This window comes from Lytechinus variegatus, chromosome 17 (assembly GCF_018143015.1).
Source record: "Lytechinus variegatus isolate NC3 chromosome 17, Lvar_3.0, whole genome shotgun sequence".
Taxonomy (NCBI): Eukaryota; Metazoa; Echinodermata; class Echinoidea; order Temnopleuroida; family Toxopneustidae; genus Lytechinus; species Lytechinus variegatus.
The window spans coordinates 20159237-20176077 of NC_054756.1; the positions used below are offsets into that span (position 1 = coordinate 20159237).

Here is a 16841-nt window from a genome sequence, read left to right on the forward strand (position 1 = left end):
CATAAGAATTGACAAAAATATATTATGTTGAAGCTATGAAGCGACTGTGTGCATTTGTTCTACATCTTTCATTAAAGTCTTTTTTTAATCACATTGACATGTACATACTAATCATTTTGAGCACACACATCATTGAAACAAATACATGTATCTTAATTTACAGCTTTGGCAAATGTTCGAACAAGGTGATGATCTTTTTCATGCAAAATACTGAGACTATGTAAGAGAGGACATTGTTTTCAATCATGTCAGTGATGCCACATGGCAATACTGTTTGCATTCCCAGAAAAAAAAATAGAATGAAACAATGATCTCAAATGGCCATTGCCAGTTTGCAATCGGTTGCAATCCTTTGTGTAACTCGAGGGACCCAAACTACCAGGAGAGTGACATCATTTTTTTTTTCCCTTTGTGAAATTGTGGCATTTTACCAAAGATTTATCTTACCAATTTCAAGGCATGGGCAGAGTACTGCATTGACACAGATGACACCATTCCAAATATTTCCTTGAACATCACTCAGAATAATAAGCAAGTCTTGTTGGAGAAATGGTCGGGATCAAAAATGCAACTGTGGAAATCATACACAACTTGGTATGCAACCATCTTACAAAGAGTTACAATTGATCCGATCAATCTTATCAAACTGTATGGAAATCCATCAATGTCACAACTTTTTTACAGGAAATTCGCACAGTGTCCTTTGTAAACAAAGAGAACACACTGAATTTTCAAGAAAACATTGCATGTATGAATATACAGCCAATCTAGAAAATCTTTTAAAGAAACAGGCATTTAAGATGTTGATGTTGCTGGCTTTCCATAGTTGTGGTTGATTTGATCAATCACAACTCTTTGTAAGATGGGACTCACAAGCGCACATTTGGGACTTGCACTTGATTTCTGTTTCAAATCTTACTCGTGAATAAACACACCTCACTTTGCATCAGACTCCTGGACCCGGTTGCACAAAATTCATCAAAAATAAACTTTGCCATCCAGTGGAAACTACCAACGGCCAACCAAAATCAAGGATTCCACAGGAAAACTCTTCCATAATGGTAACTTTTATGCAGGAAACTACGTGTACGATATAAACCTGCACATTGTATGTACAGTGTATATGTAAAAACATAGGTCCCATTTTCCTCTACATCTTTCTTAAACACCCCCCCCCCCTGTCCACCTTCTCCTGGTCTCATTGTATGTAGAATATAAAGCACCTACTTTTAGAGGTCAATAAGGCAATAGGAAATCAGACAAGCTGTACATATACATGAGATCAGAATATCAGATCAGCCAACCATTTACAAGACTTAAAAGCATTATTTCTCATCAAAAAAAGTTGACAATACTAACGTCTTATCAGTGATAACACTTTTACATTGTACATGCAAGTTATTCACATACAGTTTTAGAATAGGAATATGGTAATTCTGTTCATTCTTAATGAAGCTGATTTTTTGCGATTCTGCGAAGTTACAATTTTATTTCTATAGTTTTTATTTTTCTTTGACTTTATAAAGTCATGATTATTGAATTTATTTGAAATAGACAACAGGCACATATTTACAAAAAAAGTTTATATAACTGTCTCATGAATAGGCAGGCTGTGAAGTACTGCAACTAGTAGCCTGACTTTAGCGTATTCAACAATATACCCCAAGGCATATAACTCTGATTTTCAGACAAAATACTGTACAAATTTAAGCTATGCATTGCTTTATTGAAATTATTGAATATTTATTTATTTTGCATTTAAAAAAGATCGCATCTGCAGACTTTTGATATAATTACAATATTTCAAACTGTAGTCAAGGTGATACTGAGAAGATACAAACTCCAGTACTGCAAGATCTAATTGAACATTTCTTAAACGAGACATGAGCATTCAGTGTAAGAAGAAAGTCGTGTAATGTAAAAGCTACAAGTTTACACATTAATTAAACACCACCATGAATATTTATGAGTGGACCTAAGATTCAGAGTACCGGTACACACTTTCAGTGACACTTGGCAGCCTTAACACATCTAACCCTTGTCAGATGCAATTCTGAGTGAGCCGAATGAGTGATTTCATTTCCACAAACCGCATGGATGGTCCTGCCATGTCTCCAACATTGATATTTAATACGATGATCTTGTTCTATAATCCTCAATTGATTGATTGCACTCTTTAGATCGAACTTCGGCTGAATATTACCGCACACCCCCATACCTGTGATGAAAGAAAAGAAAGGGTTAATATTGTCTTGCTTCTTTCCCAAACTCTTGTGGATCTGTGGGTAATGTTGATATTAATTAATTTTTGGAAATGTTTAAAGAGTAAGCCCCAAGCAACAGAGCCATACATGCTCTGTGTTGGTAATATTGTTGTAAGAATTGTAAAAACAATGGCTTTATTAACGTTTTGACTAGCTATAGACAAGACTGAAAGATAACAGGCTAGATACATCTCTCAAGATTTTGACAATGAATTAGCTTAAGTTCAAGTATGGAGATGAAGATTGAAATTTTCACTGTAAATCAATACAATATCAGGGCAAAGAATATTTTTGTATTGAATTAAATGATCAAATGTGACAAATAAAGTTATTGTTAAATCACGTCACTTAAAAATAAGAGCTGATAATCTCATAGGATATTATTATCAGGCCCACTCTGCCCCACTGTTAAGAAAACAGAAGTCTCTCTATATTTTTATTTGTACTATTTCTCCATTCCACTGCTTGGTTTCTTTTTTTTTCCAGAATTAATTACCTGTTAATGTCCATGAAATTCTCACCCTCAATCACTGGATATATAATCCCAATACCCCTTATAAAGATTTGCTTCACTTTTGTCATGGTAAACTAATAATGCAATGAAATCTGTATAACACAATTTCTACGAGAAAGGGGTGGGGCTGAACAGTAAAACGACATTTGCTCCAGGCTTTATTTCGTCTAAGATATAAGGTTAGGGTTGCAATATGGTTTTATATTAGGTTTAGGGTCAGGTTAAGGATAGGACATAGTGTTAAATCCAGGGTTAAATATGGTCATTCCATTAATGTGTGAAATTCATAGCCGAGCAACTGTCACCGGAGCAATAGTCATGGAACCGAGCAGGACAATTTTTAATGAGACCTACACTGCTTAATTCTATTTGAACTATTGTAGTGGGAATGACTTACTTGGATGCCCAATCTGTTCTACCGTGTACAGGTTGTGCTCTTAGCCCGTTGTTCCTTCCTGCTCCAAATGTATTTGTTACTCCTGCTTTTGATGTCTTCCATGGTTCTGAAAGGAATGGCAAATATTCAAATTACTTTTGCAACATCCCATGCAGAAAAAAATTATAAGATAAATTTGCTTCCAATGGGATATTACAATACAATATACAACAGCGCACTGATAATTCTTTTTATAGAAAATGGTGAGAAAAACTTACATCCCGGTAGGGTTACTGTACGTATTTATGAAGTGCAGATGTGTGGTTGCCGTTATAGGAAAATAAGTTACCAGTAATGCATGCCCAACATTCAGTTCCCTGCACCTTTATTTCAAATCATTTTATATAAATGAGAAAATTGAGGCAATCATTCCTGGGAAGTCCCTTATGTAAGAAGTCAGATCTGAAGAACATAGCTCATGGTATTGCCAATAACACAAACAGAAATATTGACCGTTTTTCCTTTGAAATTGTGTAGTGGCAAAAAATGGAGAAAGAAAAAAGCTATAGGACCACAGCTGCCAACCTGAACAAGAACATTTCAGTATTTCCAAATCAGAAAAGCAGTATTTTGTTGAGGAAATCAGTATTCTCAATGAAACACTATTGGACAAGATATAAAACTGAAACATTAGAAATCAGTGTTTTACATGAAACCATCAGTATTCTTCTTATTTTTCAGTACTAAATACTGAAAATCTGTACTACTTGGCAGCTCTGTAGGACTGAGATACCCATTATTTCAATATCTAGAGAACAAAACAAATATTGAGATACTATGTTTTATTACCACACAGACGTTACATCGTAGAAGCATATGTACATGCACAACTGAATATGGAAGCGGGGGGTTATTTCTTACCATTATAGCCTCCTATTCTTGTAGAGCTGTCTGGTTTGGATGAAAATGATGGCATGTAGCTCCCTCCTCCTCCTCCACCACCACCAAAGTTGTTATCTGGTCTTCTTGCGTAATTAGATCCTGGAGCAGACAGAAGATCATCATATATAGATAATGACTTGTAAGACAGACTCTTCAAGCATTGGCATTCTTGTCACAATTTATTCTTTGCAATCACACTTTCGCTAATATGATTTTTATTGAACTATCACAAAGACTTCTTCAAAACAAGCCCCCCAAAATGATATTAAATGCTATTCATATACTGGTAATACAAGGTCGTAATTTTCTGTAATAATAAAAACTATTCACAAACTGAGGCATAATTCTTGACAAATTGCAGTGTCAGGATCAACTTTGGTTTCAAGCATACAGAAATTTTAATCATGATGATGACGATGATAAAACCATCGATTCTCCATTCACAACACTTGAATCATATTAGAGCATGATCGGTTCATCACGGACGGACATTTGATAGATTTTGAAAGTTTTGAAGGCTTGTAACAAATTAGGAATAAGATGAACAAGGTTCCTTTGTGTTTTATAGTGAAGGGTAGGACATAGTATGCTGAATGGTTAAAAAAGTTTGTTGCCATGGTTACCTACAAACACAGGTATCCACTAAATGTGCCATATCACGGACGGACAAGATAGAAATGTGGTTTTTAGAATTTTTGTACATTTTTATTGTTTCTATCTAAACAGCTTTACATGGACCAATTATTGTTAATGCACCTAACACTCGGGTATGTTAGCTTCTATGTTCAGCATATTGAATTCTTAACCAATATCAAACTTCCGAGAGAATTGCAAATATTTTCCATCACGGACGGACATCATGGACGGACATCACGGACGGACACAATTAAAATACAATGGAAGTACTCTGTAAAAAGTTCTTAGTACTTTTTTGGTAAACAAATGCAATTGTTTTGATGATTTGTACATATTTTAATAATATTAAACAGTATTAGTTGCACAATCAAGTTGCTGCAACTTGATTTAAGATGTAGCAACTTGATTTCTATGCTAGACGCACAGTATAATCTAGACATACGATTGCTCTTAACATATTTCTTGTCAAAATCGAACGTAAAGAATAAGTGATGTATAACAAAAAAAAAATAAAAACATAAAAAGCCATTGATATGCAGGCAGAAAGGAGCAAATTCACATGACAGTCCTTTTACTTTTAGAAGATGTTAGTATTCATAGAGAATTAGCAAGTGAAAAGACTTTAAATGAAAAATTGACATCCTGGTTCTTCCCGCATACATTTTTTACATAGTTTTTGTGGCTCAACTTACCCCAGACGATGGCACAACTTACCCCACAGATGGGGCAAGTTGAGCAATTTGACATCCTTTTTTTCAAAGGTCACAATGACATTCAGCGTGGGGGTAGAAAGTTATATATAGGTGAAAATATTTCCCAAGAATCAAATTTAAAGGTAAGGTACTTATTTCTACAATATTACTAGTCATATCAATTCTAACGTGCAAAATGCAAAAAGTGTCACAACTTACCCCGCCTTCCCCTATTGTCTTTTTAAAGTGTAGAATAGAAGTAGGTTCAAAATCAACAGCTAGTTGATTATTGATCATGTTGATACAAGTATTTTTATGATCATGATGATTTTAGGCATTAATTTTCCAAGAGCAAAGATGTTTTTTAAGGTCCAAAAACTAAATCTAAAAGATTAACAGGTCACTGATCCTTATGCTTGTTTGTTGGATCAACACTTGTCATGGGCTCTCTTTAAATCCATCTTTTGCATTAAAGCGGAGACACCCCATAACATCAACAGCCCTCATGTATTTAGGCCCTGACCGAATCCAAAATTGAAATTGATATTCCAATCCAAAGCTTAACTTCTAAACACTGCAGTGCAAGCTTTATGCATTTTCACAGTTTACCAGATAAGCGATTTGCTTAAAATTAGCTCCAAAATGGACTTCGAAAAAAGGTATTCATGTAATTTTCACAAACCTATGTTCTGTTAGAAGCATTGTGAATCCATAAGTTTGTACATGGAAAAATTGATTTTTCTGCTTATCAGATTATGCATTGCATTCTACTTCTTCTCCATCACTTTCTGCAAGCTTGAATTGATGAAATCTACAGCTTTGGATGTGTTCTTGCCATACTTTGTTTCCCGCTTTTTTGGCATATACATGTACATGTAGCTTTTCAACTCTATCTGCATTCCAATAATGCTTAACAATTTTCCTGACAACAATATAGCCCCAATAACGGCCAAACAAAGATATCACAAAAAATTGTGAAGAGTTGTAGGCTTATTCCATTTGAGTTCCGAATAATTCTCAGAGCCATTTTTCACTGCAATTAGAAGCTAAAATTAAACTCATAATCTGCTCAGCAAAGTTTCTCATTTGCATATATGAATCTTTCCACAAGTATTTCACTCGTCCGTCCGTGATGAAATTAATGTCCGTCCGTGATCATTTTTCATTGATTTATCAAATGCATAAAATGTATGGATTTTAGCTATGTTCAAATAAAATGATGAACAGTGTCCAGTGAAATACTTCTACACACTTTTATTTCTGTTTCTATTCTGATAAAGAATAAAAAGCTGAATCCATAGACATTATCCTAATAAAAATGATCACGGACGGACATTAATTTCATCACGGACGGACGGAAATGTTAACATCTACAAGGAAAGTTTACTTCCATATTTTTTTCCTACTAATTTATGTTTGATGATAGATTAATGTTCAGAGTGCAAGACCATTAAAAAAAATTGGAGTAACTTTGAAAACAATAAAACTAGAGTGAAATGAATTTGAGTGAATTAACTTTGTCTGTCCGTGATCAAATTAATGTCCGTCCGTGATCATTTTTGACTGAGTTTATGATATGGATAAAATGTATGGATTTTAGCCATGTTCAAATAAAATAATGTACAGTGTTTAGAGAGATACCTCTAAACCTTTTTATTTTTTATTTCTACTCTGATAAAGAATAAAAAACTTTTCATCTTTTTTTCCATCACGGACGGAAATTTCAAAATGGAAATGTTAACACCTACCAAAAAAAATTAGTTCCCAATATTTTTGTTCTACTATATTATGTCTGATAATAGAGAAATGTTCAGAGTGCAAGAACATCCAAACCAAATTAGAGTAACTTTAAAAACAGTAAAACTAGAGTGAATTTAATTTGAGTAGAAATGTCCGTCCGTGATGAGAGGTAGCAGCACCCCCATGAATAAAATGGACTATTCCGGTACTTTCGGAATCATCAATCTTCATGAAACTTAGTTTTTTGAAACCTGAGATATCAAAGATCATTTTAAAAGCAAATTTGATAAAAGTACCTTAAAAAAATTTTTTCACCTCAATGCGAACCCTTAACCGATCATGCTCATTATTCCTTTTATTTAATTTCATATTTATGTTGATTTATTGAACATACACTTTGTGTATATTTCCATGTGTTGTAAAATGTACGCATGGATGTAAACAAGACAAACATTATAAATAGCAATAAAACAACAATAAATCAGGAATAATCAATGGTAAATTTTAGTAAGACTGGCCTGTCATAGTCATTTTGACTGACTCACCTATTAAGTTAGTTCTATGAGCACTACCTGAGGCTACACCTTTGAGAGCAGGTAAACCATGGCCCGATTCCTTCCTTGGACTCTTCACATTCATACCTGATAAGAAAAAGGTTTATATATATTGTTACCTGGTTGGTTGTTGTTTTTATTTTCTTTTTTTTTTGGAGGGGGTATTGAAAGTGCAATCTTCACAAGAACAAGCTTGCTGGTATGATAGTAAATTTTGTACAGGACTATCCCTACTTTGTGATTGTTCACTACAGAAAAGTCACAACTTTGACTTTCCTTATTTTTAACTCTGTTGAATGCAGCAGAATTGCTTCCAAATGATCTTAGAACTTGATTTACATGATGAAGAAATCCCTTTGAAATATTAACACAGTGATTATGAAATAGCCAGACAAGTTACTTTCTAGAGGAATGGACAAAATGTGGTCAATATAGCATGTATACTATATTATGCAACCTAATACGATATAATTTATTATGCTCTTCATAATCCTTATACATGTATTGCGTTAAGATATAAATGTTAAGCGCTTAGAAACTATTGTAATAAGCGCTATATAAATGTTCATTATTATTATTATTATTATTATTATTATAATTATTATTATTATTATTATTATTATTATTATAATTATTATTATTATTATTATTATTATTTCTTTATTTTTTTTTTTATTATTATTATTATTATTATTATTAGAGTTTCATGAATCATCAAGTCGGTGATTCTCATCTACTGATGTGTTCTGAGCCAATCAGATACAAGGATTTCAGTAGCTTATAAGAGTTGCCAGTGATAATCACTGACTATATGTTTCATGAAAAGCTCCCCTGGATTTAATACCCCTAACAAAGAAAGCTTTGAATGGAACATCCTCATTAAATCATGTGAATGGGATTATTGGATTAAACTCAAACTTGGCTATACATTTGAACACCTTATAATCCTTTCATCCTGTTAAGATTAAAAGCCTAATCTTATCTATTCATTGAGCTATGGTCAGCTACTTCAATGGTTTCTTCAGGGCTTTGACTATTAAAGATAATGCAAGTTTAGCTTGGGAGCAGGCTCATTACTTTCAAACCCAGAAAAAATAAAATGTACATAGTTGGGCTGTTTCAGAAGAATTAAAATATAACCTAAATCCTCTTATCGCACAATATCCACAGTGTAAACTGACAAAAGTCATTGATGAAAAATATGCAGTTGAGCGCATGAAAAAAACATGACCTGACTTCTGCGATAATGTGCTGCAAGATGCATCTGCATGCAACTTTTAATGTGTAAAGTGAGATTATAAGCATATCAAGGTATGGTTTCATGTATTGCATTCTTTAGTAAAAAATATTGTAAAAATTTACATCTGTTGCTTCTCTCTACATGCATCTTTTTTTTAACTAAACTATTATTATTAATAAATAAACCTATCAAACCAATGCCTCAAAACAAACCCAATTCTCTTTTAAGAACATGTATTTCAAAGCAATTTGATTCAGATAAATGCAACCTCAGTGGAGAGCGGCATATGGGTATATTTTAATAATAATAATAATCCGCATTTATATAGTGCTTTACACATCGGAACAACGTCTCTAAGTGCTTTACAGATATATTATCCCGGTCATCGGATCCTTGCATGCCCGCATACAATGCATGCACCTTCTCCACTCCCTGGGGAGCATTCCAACAAGAGTCCCAAGACTCAATCGCTACGCATACTACATACGCTTTCGCATCCTACCAGGTACCCATTTAACACCTGGGTGGAGAGTGGCAAATTGTGGATTTTACCTGGTACATATCTAGCCTTGCCCATATAGAACTGTTTAGCAGATGAAGCAGAGGATTTTCCAGACTCTAGTCCCACCCTAGCCACTCCAGGTTGGTTTCTTGTTGACAAATGACCTACTCTATGCTTAGGTGGACTCCTGTAATGAAAGGAAAGGATACAAAAAAAAATTCCCTCAGCTATTAGAAAAACAATTTCTTTGAGTTAAAACTTATATCTTTTAAGTATTATGAATGTATAGCAAACTCCGATCTATGCAATCTATCGTTGTTTATTTCCACTTTTTTTTTAGGAAAAAATAATTGTATGTATGAGTTGTGAATTATCATAAAGGTAATGCCACAATAGTCAGAATACAAAACCTGTATTTGAAATGTCATATGAAACTGTTAAAAACAATAGGCAGGATAGTTCCTTACTATGCACCAGAAGGTTGCTTTTTTTTTTCATTTTTATCAAAATTAAGAGAGGTCTTCAAAATTGGGGTAAGTTTGATTTAGAAATGATCCTAAACACAGGTTAATATATACAGTGATAAAATATCAAGACACATGCATACTGCAATCCACTCTACTTACCTTAAAAAGTCATCATCATCATCCCAATCTAATGAGGCCTTCTTCCCGACTGCATTTCCTGCACCAATTGTAGGTAACGCCTTGCTTTTCAATCCTCCTATCTTCTTAGTCTTGGCACTGCTACCACCGAACCCCCGACTTTCATCCAAATCAAAATCATCACCCCAACTGTCTTCCACCTTCTTCACCGTTTCCCACTTTCTCCTCCCGCTCTTGTTTCCGACATTCACGGGTTTTGAGGGTTCCACCTCTTTGGACTTTCCCAAATTGGCGAAGAAATCGTCCATACTGTCCTTGGGAGGGGCATTTTCCTTCTTGGGTTGTACTTTGGGGAGAGGGCTTTGCGCTGGTTTCTGTTCCGCTACGACTCTCCTCTTTGCAGAGCTTTGATTGGGTGCTTCCCTTTGTGGTAATTGATTTGGCTGCTGCTGTTGTCGAGTGGACGGCTGAACTTTGGCACCAAGCTCACCTACGCCAACTTGAAAGTACTTGTATTTTAGACACTGAGGATATAAGCAGGGGAAAGAGAATGTATTTGCAGATGTGGCTACAGATAGATGTTTCTATGTGAGGAAGATCTCCAACCATTGACAGCCATCTTTGATCTCAAAATCTTGGATATGTTGTAGTTTAATCAATTTTTGTTACTGTTACATGGGCATCACATTTACATATCATTGGCAATATCCTGTCAGGTCTGACATTGCAATAAGCCAGTTCGTAGTTCCTTTCTGCGCATGATCAAAAGATTCTACGCATGATCAGAAGAAGGTCATTTGCACTAAAGTGACATGGTGCTTTAAAATCTAATGAGATAAGCACCAACTTTGATGTCTTGATTATTCATACATTCTTTTGAATTGTCGTTTTCATTTACATCCACAAAAAACAACAATGCTTCCAAGAACGACTGGTATTTCACAGTTTGTCAAGTACATTATGCAACATGCTAAGATATGCATTCAAAGTAGGAATGCAACAAATACCTTCATTAAGTGTTCATTGGTGTGCTATTCTAGTCACCTGGTCTATTCAATTTCTTCATCCTGCTATGTAAGGCAAGCTTACGTAATATCTTGCTTTGAAATCTGCCTATCATGATGAAAGAAATGAAAGGTCATTTGACCAAAATTGCCCATGAAGTAACTACGAACTGGTCTATACATCATGTGTATTAAGTAAACCTTTAGTGGGACACAGATATTTTGCTGAAGTGATAATTGGAAGATATTTGCCTTATTTAAAGGTAAATTCCAGTTCTGGTAACAATCTCAAAATGACTTTTTACAGAATCTAATACAATGACCACCCAAGTGTCTGTTTGTATGAATAAAAAATATGTGCCAAAGGATTCTGGAAGAAATTGTGTAATTGCTGAGAAATAACCAAAATAAGCACGGAATCGGTCACTTCCATCAGGTCTTTATTCCAGCAATAATAATACACTGTCCCACATGTGCCAATCTGTGTTGGCAATCTTCTGTGTGATCATATTTCAGCTTAGATTTTATGATTTCACAAAGTTCAGTTTATGTAAACTGTACCAGATCTAGATCCACGATGATATAGTCATACTTAACCTTGGTTTTACAGACTTTATCATGAAATTAGTGTTTTACTGCAACTACTATCATTTTGCTTTAAATGAGACACAGTTGTTTAGTTCTGGTATGTCACAAAAGTGGACCCAACCCAAAAGAAAGACCCCATACTCACTTGAGCTGCTGTGGGTCTCTTCTGGGGATCCCAGGCAAGCATGTCACGTATGAGTTGAAGAGCTTCGGGACTTGCGTTGGGTATGATTGTCTTGAGCGGCATGGCTACGCATTGAGGAAACTTGAAGTTCATCTGGGATGCTAACCTGTATCCCTCTACCCATTCCTCCTGTGGAGAGTCAAACGAAGGCCAAGAACATGAATGGAGACTGATTAAAAGTGTATTACCTTCAGCTTTCATGAAAAGTGGAATATAATATGCTGATATCAGAATTGAAAAAAAATGAAATAAATTGTAATAGAGGAACATCAGTGGGATCTAATTAGTAAAGATCTTCAACTTCGTGACGGCAAAATTGCATATCACCCTCGTATACTTCCTATGCTGATCAGTTGGCATACGTTGGAATATTCATTGCATTAAATATTTCTTCGTACTAAAATTTTTCTTAACATGGTCAAGAGATGTAAACATGTACATCTAGTTATAGCAATACAATCTTTTGTAATTTGTCTTCTTTTTCATCTGTCTTAATACCACACAGAATTAAGAATAATCCAATGTGTAAATAGTCAATTAATTTGAGATCTAAATCTAACTCTTCATCTTCCTACTTTTTATTTTAGTTCTTTCTTGAGTATTATCTTGGTAGAGGGTCGAAAGCATAGGAGGGGAAAAATACAAGAGGACTCGGAGCCCTGGAAAAAATTTTAAAAGCCCATAAAAATCCTTATTCACTGCCCCCCCCCCCCCCGTAAAAAGAAATTGCCAGGGGTGGGAGTGTGTCTTACCTTCTTAGGGGTGCCCAATATCGTAGTGATCTTGAATATCTCATCTACCTCACTACTACCAGGAAATAAAGGCCTTAACGTATAAAGCTCGGCCATGATGCATCCTACTGCCCACATATCAATCGGTGAGCTGTACTTGGTGGAGCGTAGTAGGACCTCCGGTGCTCGATACCTACAACAAAAGAAGAGTTGATACTGTCAAATACCCCGGTAGAGTTACAGAATATATACCGTACATGTTCCTTATTTACAACATTTTGATTGACTCAGAGGATAACAGATCTACAGCCTGCAAAAAAAACGTAATTCCACTTTTGGTTGAATTTAAAAATGTAAATATGAAATTTAAAACAGATAGGGTGTACATGTGCATATCTAAAGCACATCATGCAAAGCATGACAACTTATTCATATAAATATAATTGTAAGTAAATTCACCAAACACATATTGGCACTTTAAACTGACAGGTGAGATTAAATGAATTTTTTTTTTTTTAAAACAATGTCCCCTTGTCCACAAAAACCAGATGAATTCTGGTGAATTTTAAAAATCTAAAAAATTCAAAAGGTATGATGTGAATGAAATCTTACCATCTTGTTGACACGTAGTCTGTGTACGGAGGGCGGGATCTGGTCTCTCTCGCTAGACCGAAATCAGCAATCTTAATGAGTTCAGGTCCACAGCACAACAGATTCTCAGGCTTCATGTCTCGGTGGAAGAAACCTTAGGTAAGATGTAACAACACACAGGGACTTGATTTAAATTTTGGGGATATGCACCATGAAATAGTGATTCATTACCATCATCATTATTATTACCAGTTATCCAATTTCAAAGCATTTCCACTGAAATGGCATCTCTCAACGCCTTAATACCATTACCCTATTCATCAGATCCGGGGTTGCCTACATGTACACGCACAATCTCCACTCCCAAGGGTGTGTTCCCACAGTGAGCAGCAAAGTCCCTCTTCATTGTAAATCAACAACATTGATCTGCATCCAACCAGATAGCAATTGAGCAATTGCGGATGCAAGTGCTTTTCACACTCAACCCTCGGATTACACGGCAGAACCACTATTAAAAATACAACTGTACAGTACCACCCTATGCTAATTGGAATCAGGGTGGCAAATAGCAAGGAATCAAGTCTGATGTATCTGGTAATTTGAAGGGAGTTCGATACAACTGTCTTAACTGGGAGTTCAGCTCAAATAGAGAGCTTCATGTATATAACTTTTTTTTTAAGGTAGAAATGCTATACACTACTCCTGAAAGTTTTCCAGCTATAGCTACATGTATTCCCCAAAAATCCATGAGATACTTTACAAAAAAGATAAAAACTTCTATCTAAAAGATAATGGAATGGATAAACATTGCATAGATATCAGGATATTCAACATACCTGTAAGCTCATATGTAGTTGTACAGCATTGCAGCATAATTGCCACATTATTGCCATTTCAAATGCACATTACATTCAATATCAATTCAATATTTCCTCCCCATTCATTATTGATTTTAATTGGCAATCCAGACACACTCATAGTCTGGAATTGCAGACAGTTTCTGACACCAGAAAATGACAGCTACATTTTTCTTTTCTTGATGCTACATGTAGTCTTGCTTAGGAGGAGTAACAGGCTCTAATCCTCTCAACCATGTTGTCCAAAATACGGGGGGGGGGGGGGGGGGGTAGGGGATATGAATCAAGGTAATCTGATTTTTTTTTTGTTACCAACTTGTGTTTACGTGATTTGCAAACACTTGATAATCATTTGTAACATTTGTAATTAACTTTAATTTTTTATAAATAACACAGAATTTTTTAAAAAAAATTGTAAGAGAGAAAAAAAAAGTTGTCCAAAATACTTAACAACTAACATTTGGCCTGCCGAACAATCAAATTAGAGTGAGGATTGTTCTTCATGGTATTTGCTATGAAGTTTTGTTTCCCAGTGTACAGTGATCATTCTAATATACAAATATATCAGAGTTTTTAATTCATTTAATATTGCTTGGGTTTTTCTTTTTCTTTTTTACTTCATACAATGGTGAAAGTGAAAAGTACAAGTGCAATGAGGCTTACATTAATAGACCACATGACATACACAGAGTGAACAACCTGCAAAAGTTCATTGAGATTGTACGTGTACCTTCAAACTACAGGTAATGAGGGATACAATGATCTGTATTGAACATTAGGCCATTAATCCATTCATCCCGCATGTTTGTATCTGGATGCGGTTGCCTAGTAACTCCAAGCTGGATCGTTATCTTGCTTTGTTAATCATCTTTCACTATTGTTTTGCCTTTTTTATTTTTGGTAGTGGATACATGTATCGAAAATCTATATCTCTGCCATCTACATTGTATACCTATTGATCTCCCCCTTATTTTTTTCTCTACATACATGTACATCATATTTATAAAATAGGAATTATATAATAGGAATTATCAATACAGTCTAGAGTAAAACATTCATGGGAAAGTTTTAGCTTTGGAAGCATATCATCACAATGTTCAATGCTTTTTTTACAATTTTATTTTGGAATATAAAAAACCATTCCTCCCGCATGTTTGTATCTGGGTGCAGTTGCCTAGTAACTTCAAGCTGGATTGTTATCTTGCTTTGCTAATCATCTTTCACTATTGTTTTCCCTTTTTGGGGGTGGGTATGTTTCGAAAATCTATATCTCTGCCATCTATATCTATTGATCTCCCCCTTATTGTTTTCTCTACATGTACATCATATTCATAAAATATGAATTATAAAATGGAAATTATCAATACAGTCCAGAGTAAAACATTCATGGGAAAGTTTTAGCTTTGGAAGTGTATCATGATAATGTTTAATGATTTTCTCATAATTTGATTTTGAAATAAATTCTTTTGTAGGTTTTTTTATGGTTTCTAAATGGTAAATTATGGGTTCATTGTGTGTAAATGAACAATTAATGCATCGATTTTGTCTAATTGAGAAATACAGCTTTTCTTTTCCTTATCTTTTTAATTCACTGCAGACTATTTGAAGGGGAAACTCTCATACCAGTTAAATATTTCTGATGTACATGTATGCATTTTTATTTGGGGGGGAGTAGTGTACATGTACATGTAGATATCTGTTTAAATTGAATATGGAAATAGAAAAAAGCGATTCACATCCCTTCAAAAATATTACAGACAAAAAACATCTGAATCATTCAAAATATGTAAAATACATACATGTATGGGTAGTACTTAGACGCTAAAAGGATTTTGGGTCTATATGGGTAAAAATTATTACATGACTTGACAGTTGGTTGGGGTTATTTTCAGAAATGCTCACCATTTTTGTGGATGTACGCTAGTCCTTGGAGAATTTGGTAAACAATATTCCTGATAACTGGTTCCGCTATTAATTTAACCCTGTAAAGGTAAACAACAATAATAAAACATCAATATACCCATAATTTGGTATACAGTTCATGTGTAATGTTCAGGTAATAATCAATCCGTGTACATGTAAAAGTGAAAGATCATAGAATCATTCTTTTTTTAAGGGAAAGAGGAAATCAATCAGTTTCTCAAAGTTGCTGATTAAAAATTTAATAACCTACATGTACACTGTACAATGTAAAAATACTCCTATGATTAAAGAATAGAAGTAGCTACATGTATGTCTTTTTAAAATCTATCTTTAGTTTTCAAATCATCAAAACCATGTCTTTTGAGGATTAGAAATTATTAAAAATCAATCTGACACAAGACTGGGTTTAGTTTGTATCAATCACAAGTTCATAACCCTCAAACAGGGGCTTACATGTACATGTAAAACTACAACATAAAACATGAGATTTGTAATGACCTACCTTCCTTTCATAAGTTCATAAAGATTCTCTTGCATGTACTCAAACACAAAATAAAGAATGTTGTCTTCCCGAACCACTTCCTTCAACTTGACAATGTTTGCATGGTTCAACTTTTTCAGAGACTGCAAAAAAAAAGAGGAAATAAATATTTTATTTTCTACATGTAAATACACAACCATCTGATTTTCAAGTAGGGCCTCCACGTTTACATAATCCAAACAATTTGCACTGATTTTTTTTTAAAACAATTTTAATGGAAAATGGAGACAGAAAAACAAAATGATTAAAGTCTACATGTACATGTACCTATAACTTTATAAAGCTGGTTCAGTAGTAATTTTGGTTTGTACTCATAGGATATACATGTACATGTACTGATGTACATGTTTGTTTCAT

At 34.5% G+C, this 16841-nt stretch overlaps 1 protein-coding gene across 1 annotated transcript in view; it reads right to left on the reverse strand.

The window, feature by feature from the left end:
• Positions 1-1312: 1312 nt before the first annotated feature.
• The window catches only part of LOC121430961 (serine/threonine-protein kinase dyf-5-like), a 38837-nt gene continuing 23308 nt past the window's right edge, over positions 1313-16841 (reverse strand). The window contains exons 4-14 of the mRNA XM_041628401.1: positions 16446-16567; positions 15923-16002; positions 13185-13317; positions 12594-12765; positions 11803-11970; positions 10087-10589; positions 9511-9647; positions 7710-7805; positions 4076-4195; positions 3176-3281; positions 1313-2218 (exon numbers count right to left, since the gene is read on the reverse strand). Of these exons, the coding sequence (XP_041484335.1) occupies positions 2200-2218; positions 3176-3281; positions 4076-4195; positions 7710-7805; positions 9511-9647; positions 10087-10589; positions 11803-11970; positions 12594-12765; positions 13185-13317; positions 15923-16002; positions 16446-16567 (1656 nt within the window). The 3' untranslated portion in view covers positions 1313-2199. The remainder of the gene's footprint in view (positions 2219-3175; positions 3282-4075; positions 4196-7709; positions 7806-9510; positions 9648-10086; positions 10590-11802; positions 11971-12593; positions 12766-13184; positions 13318-15922; positions 16003-16445; positions 16568-16841) is intronic.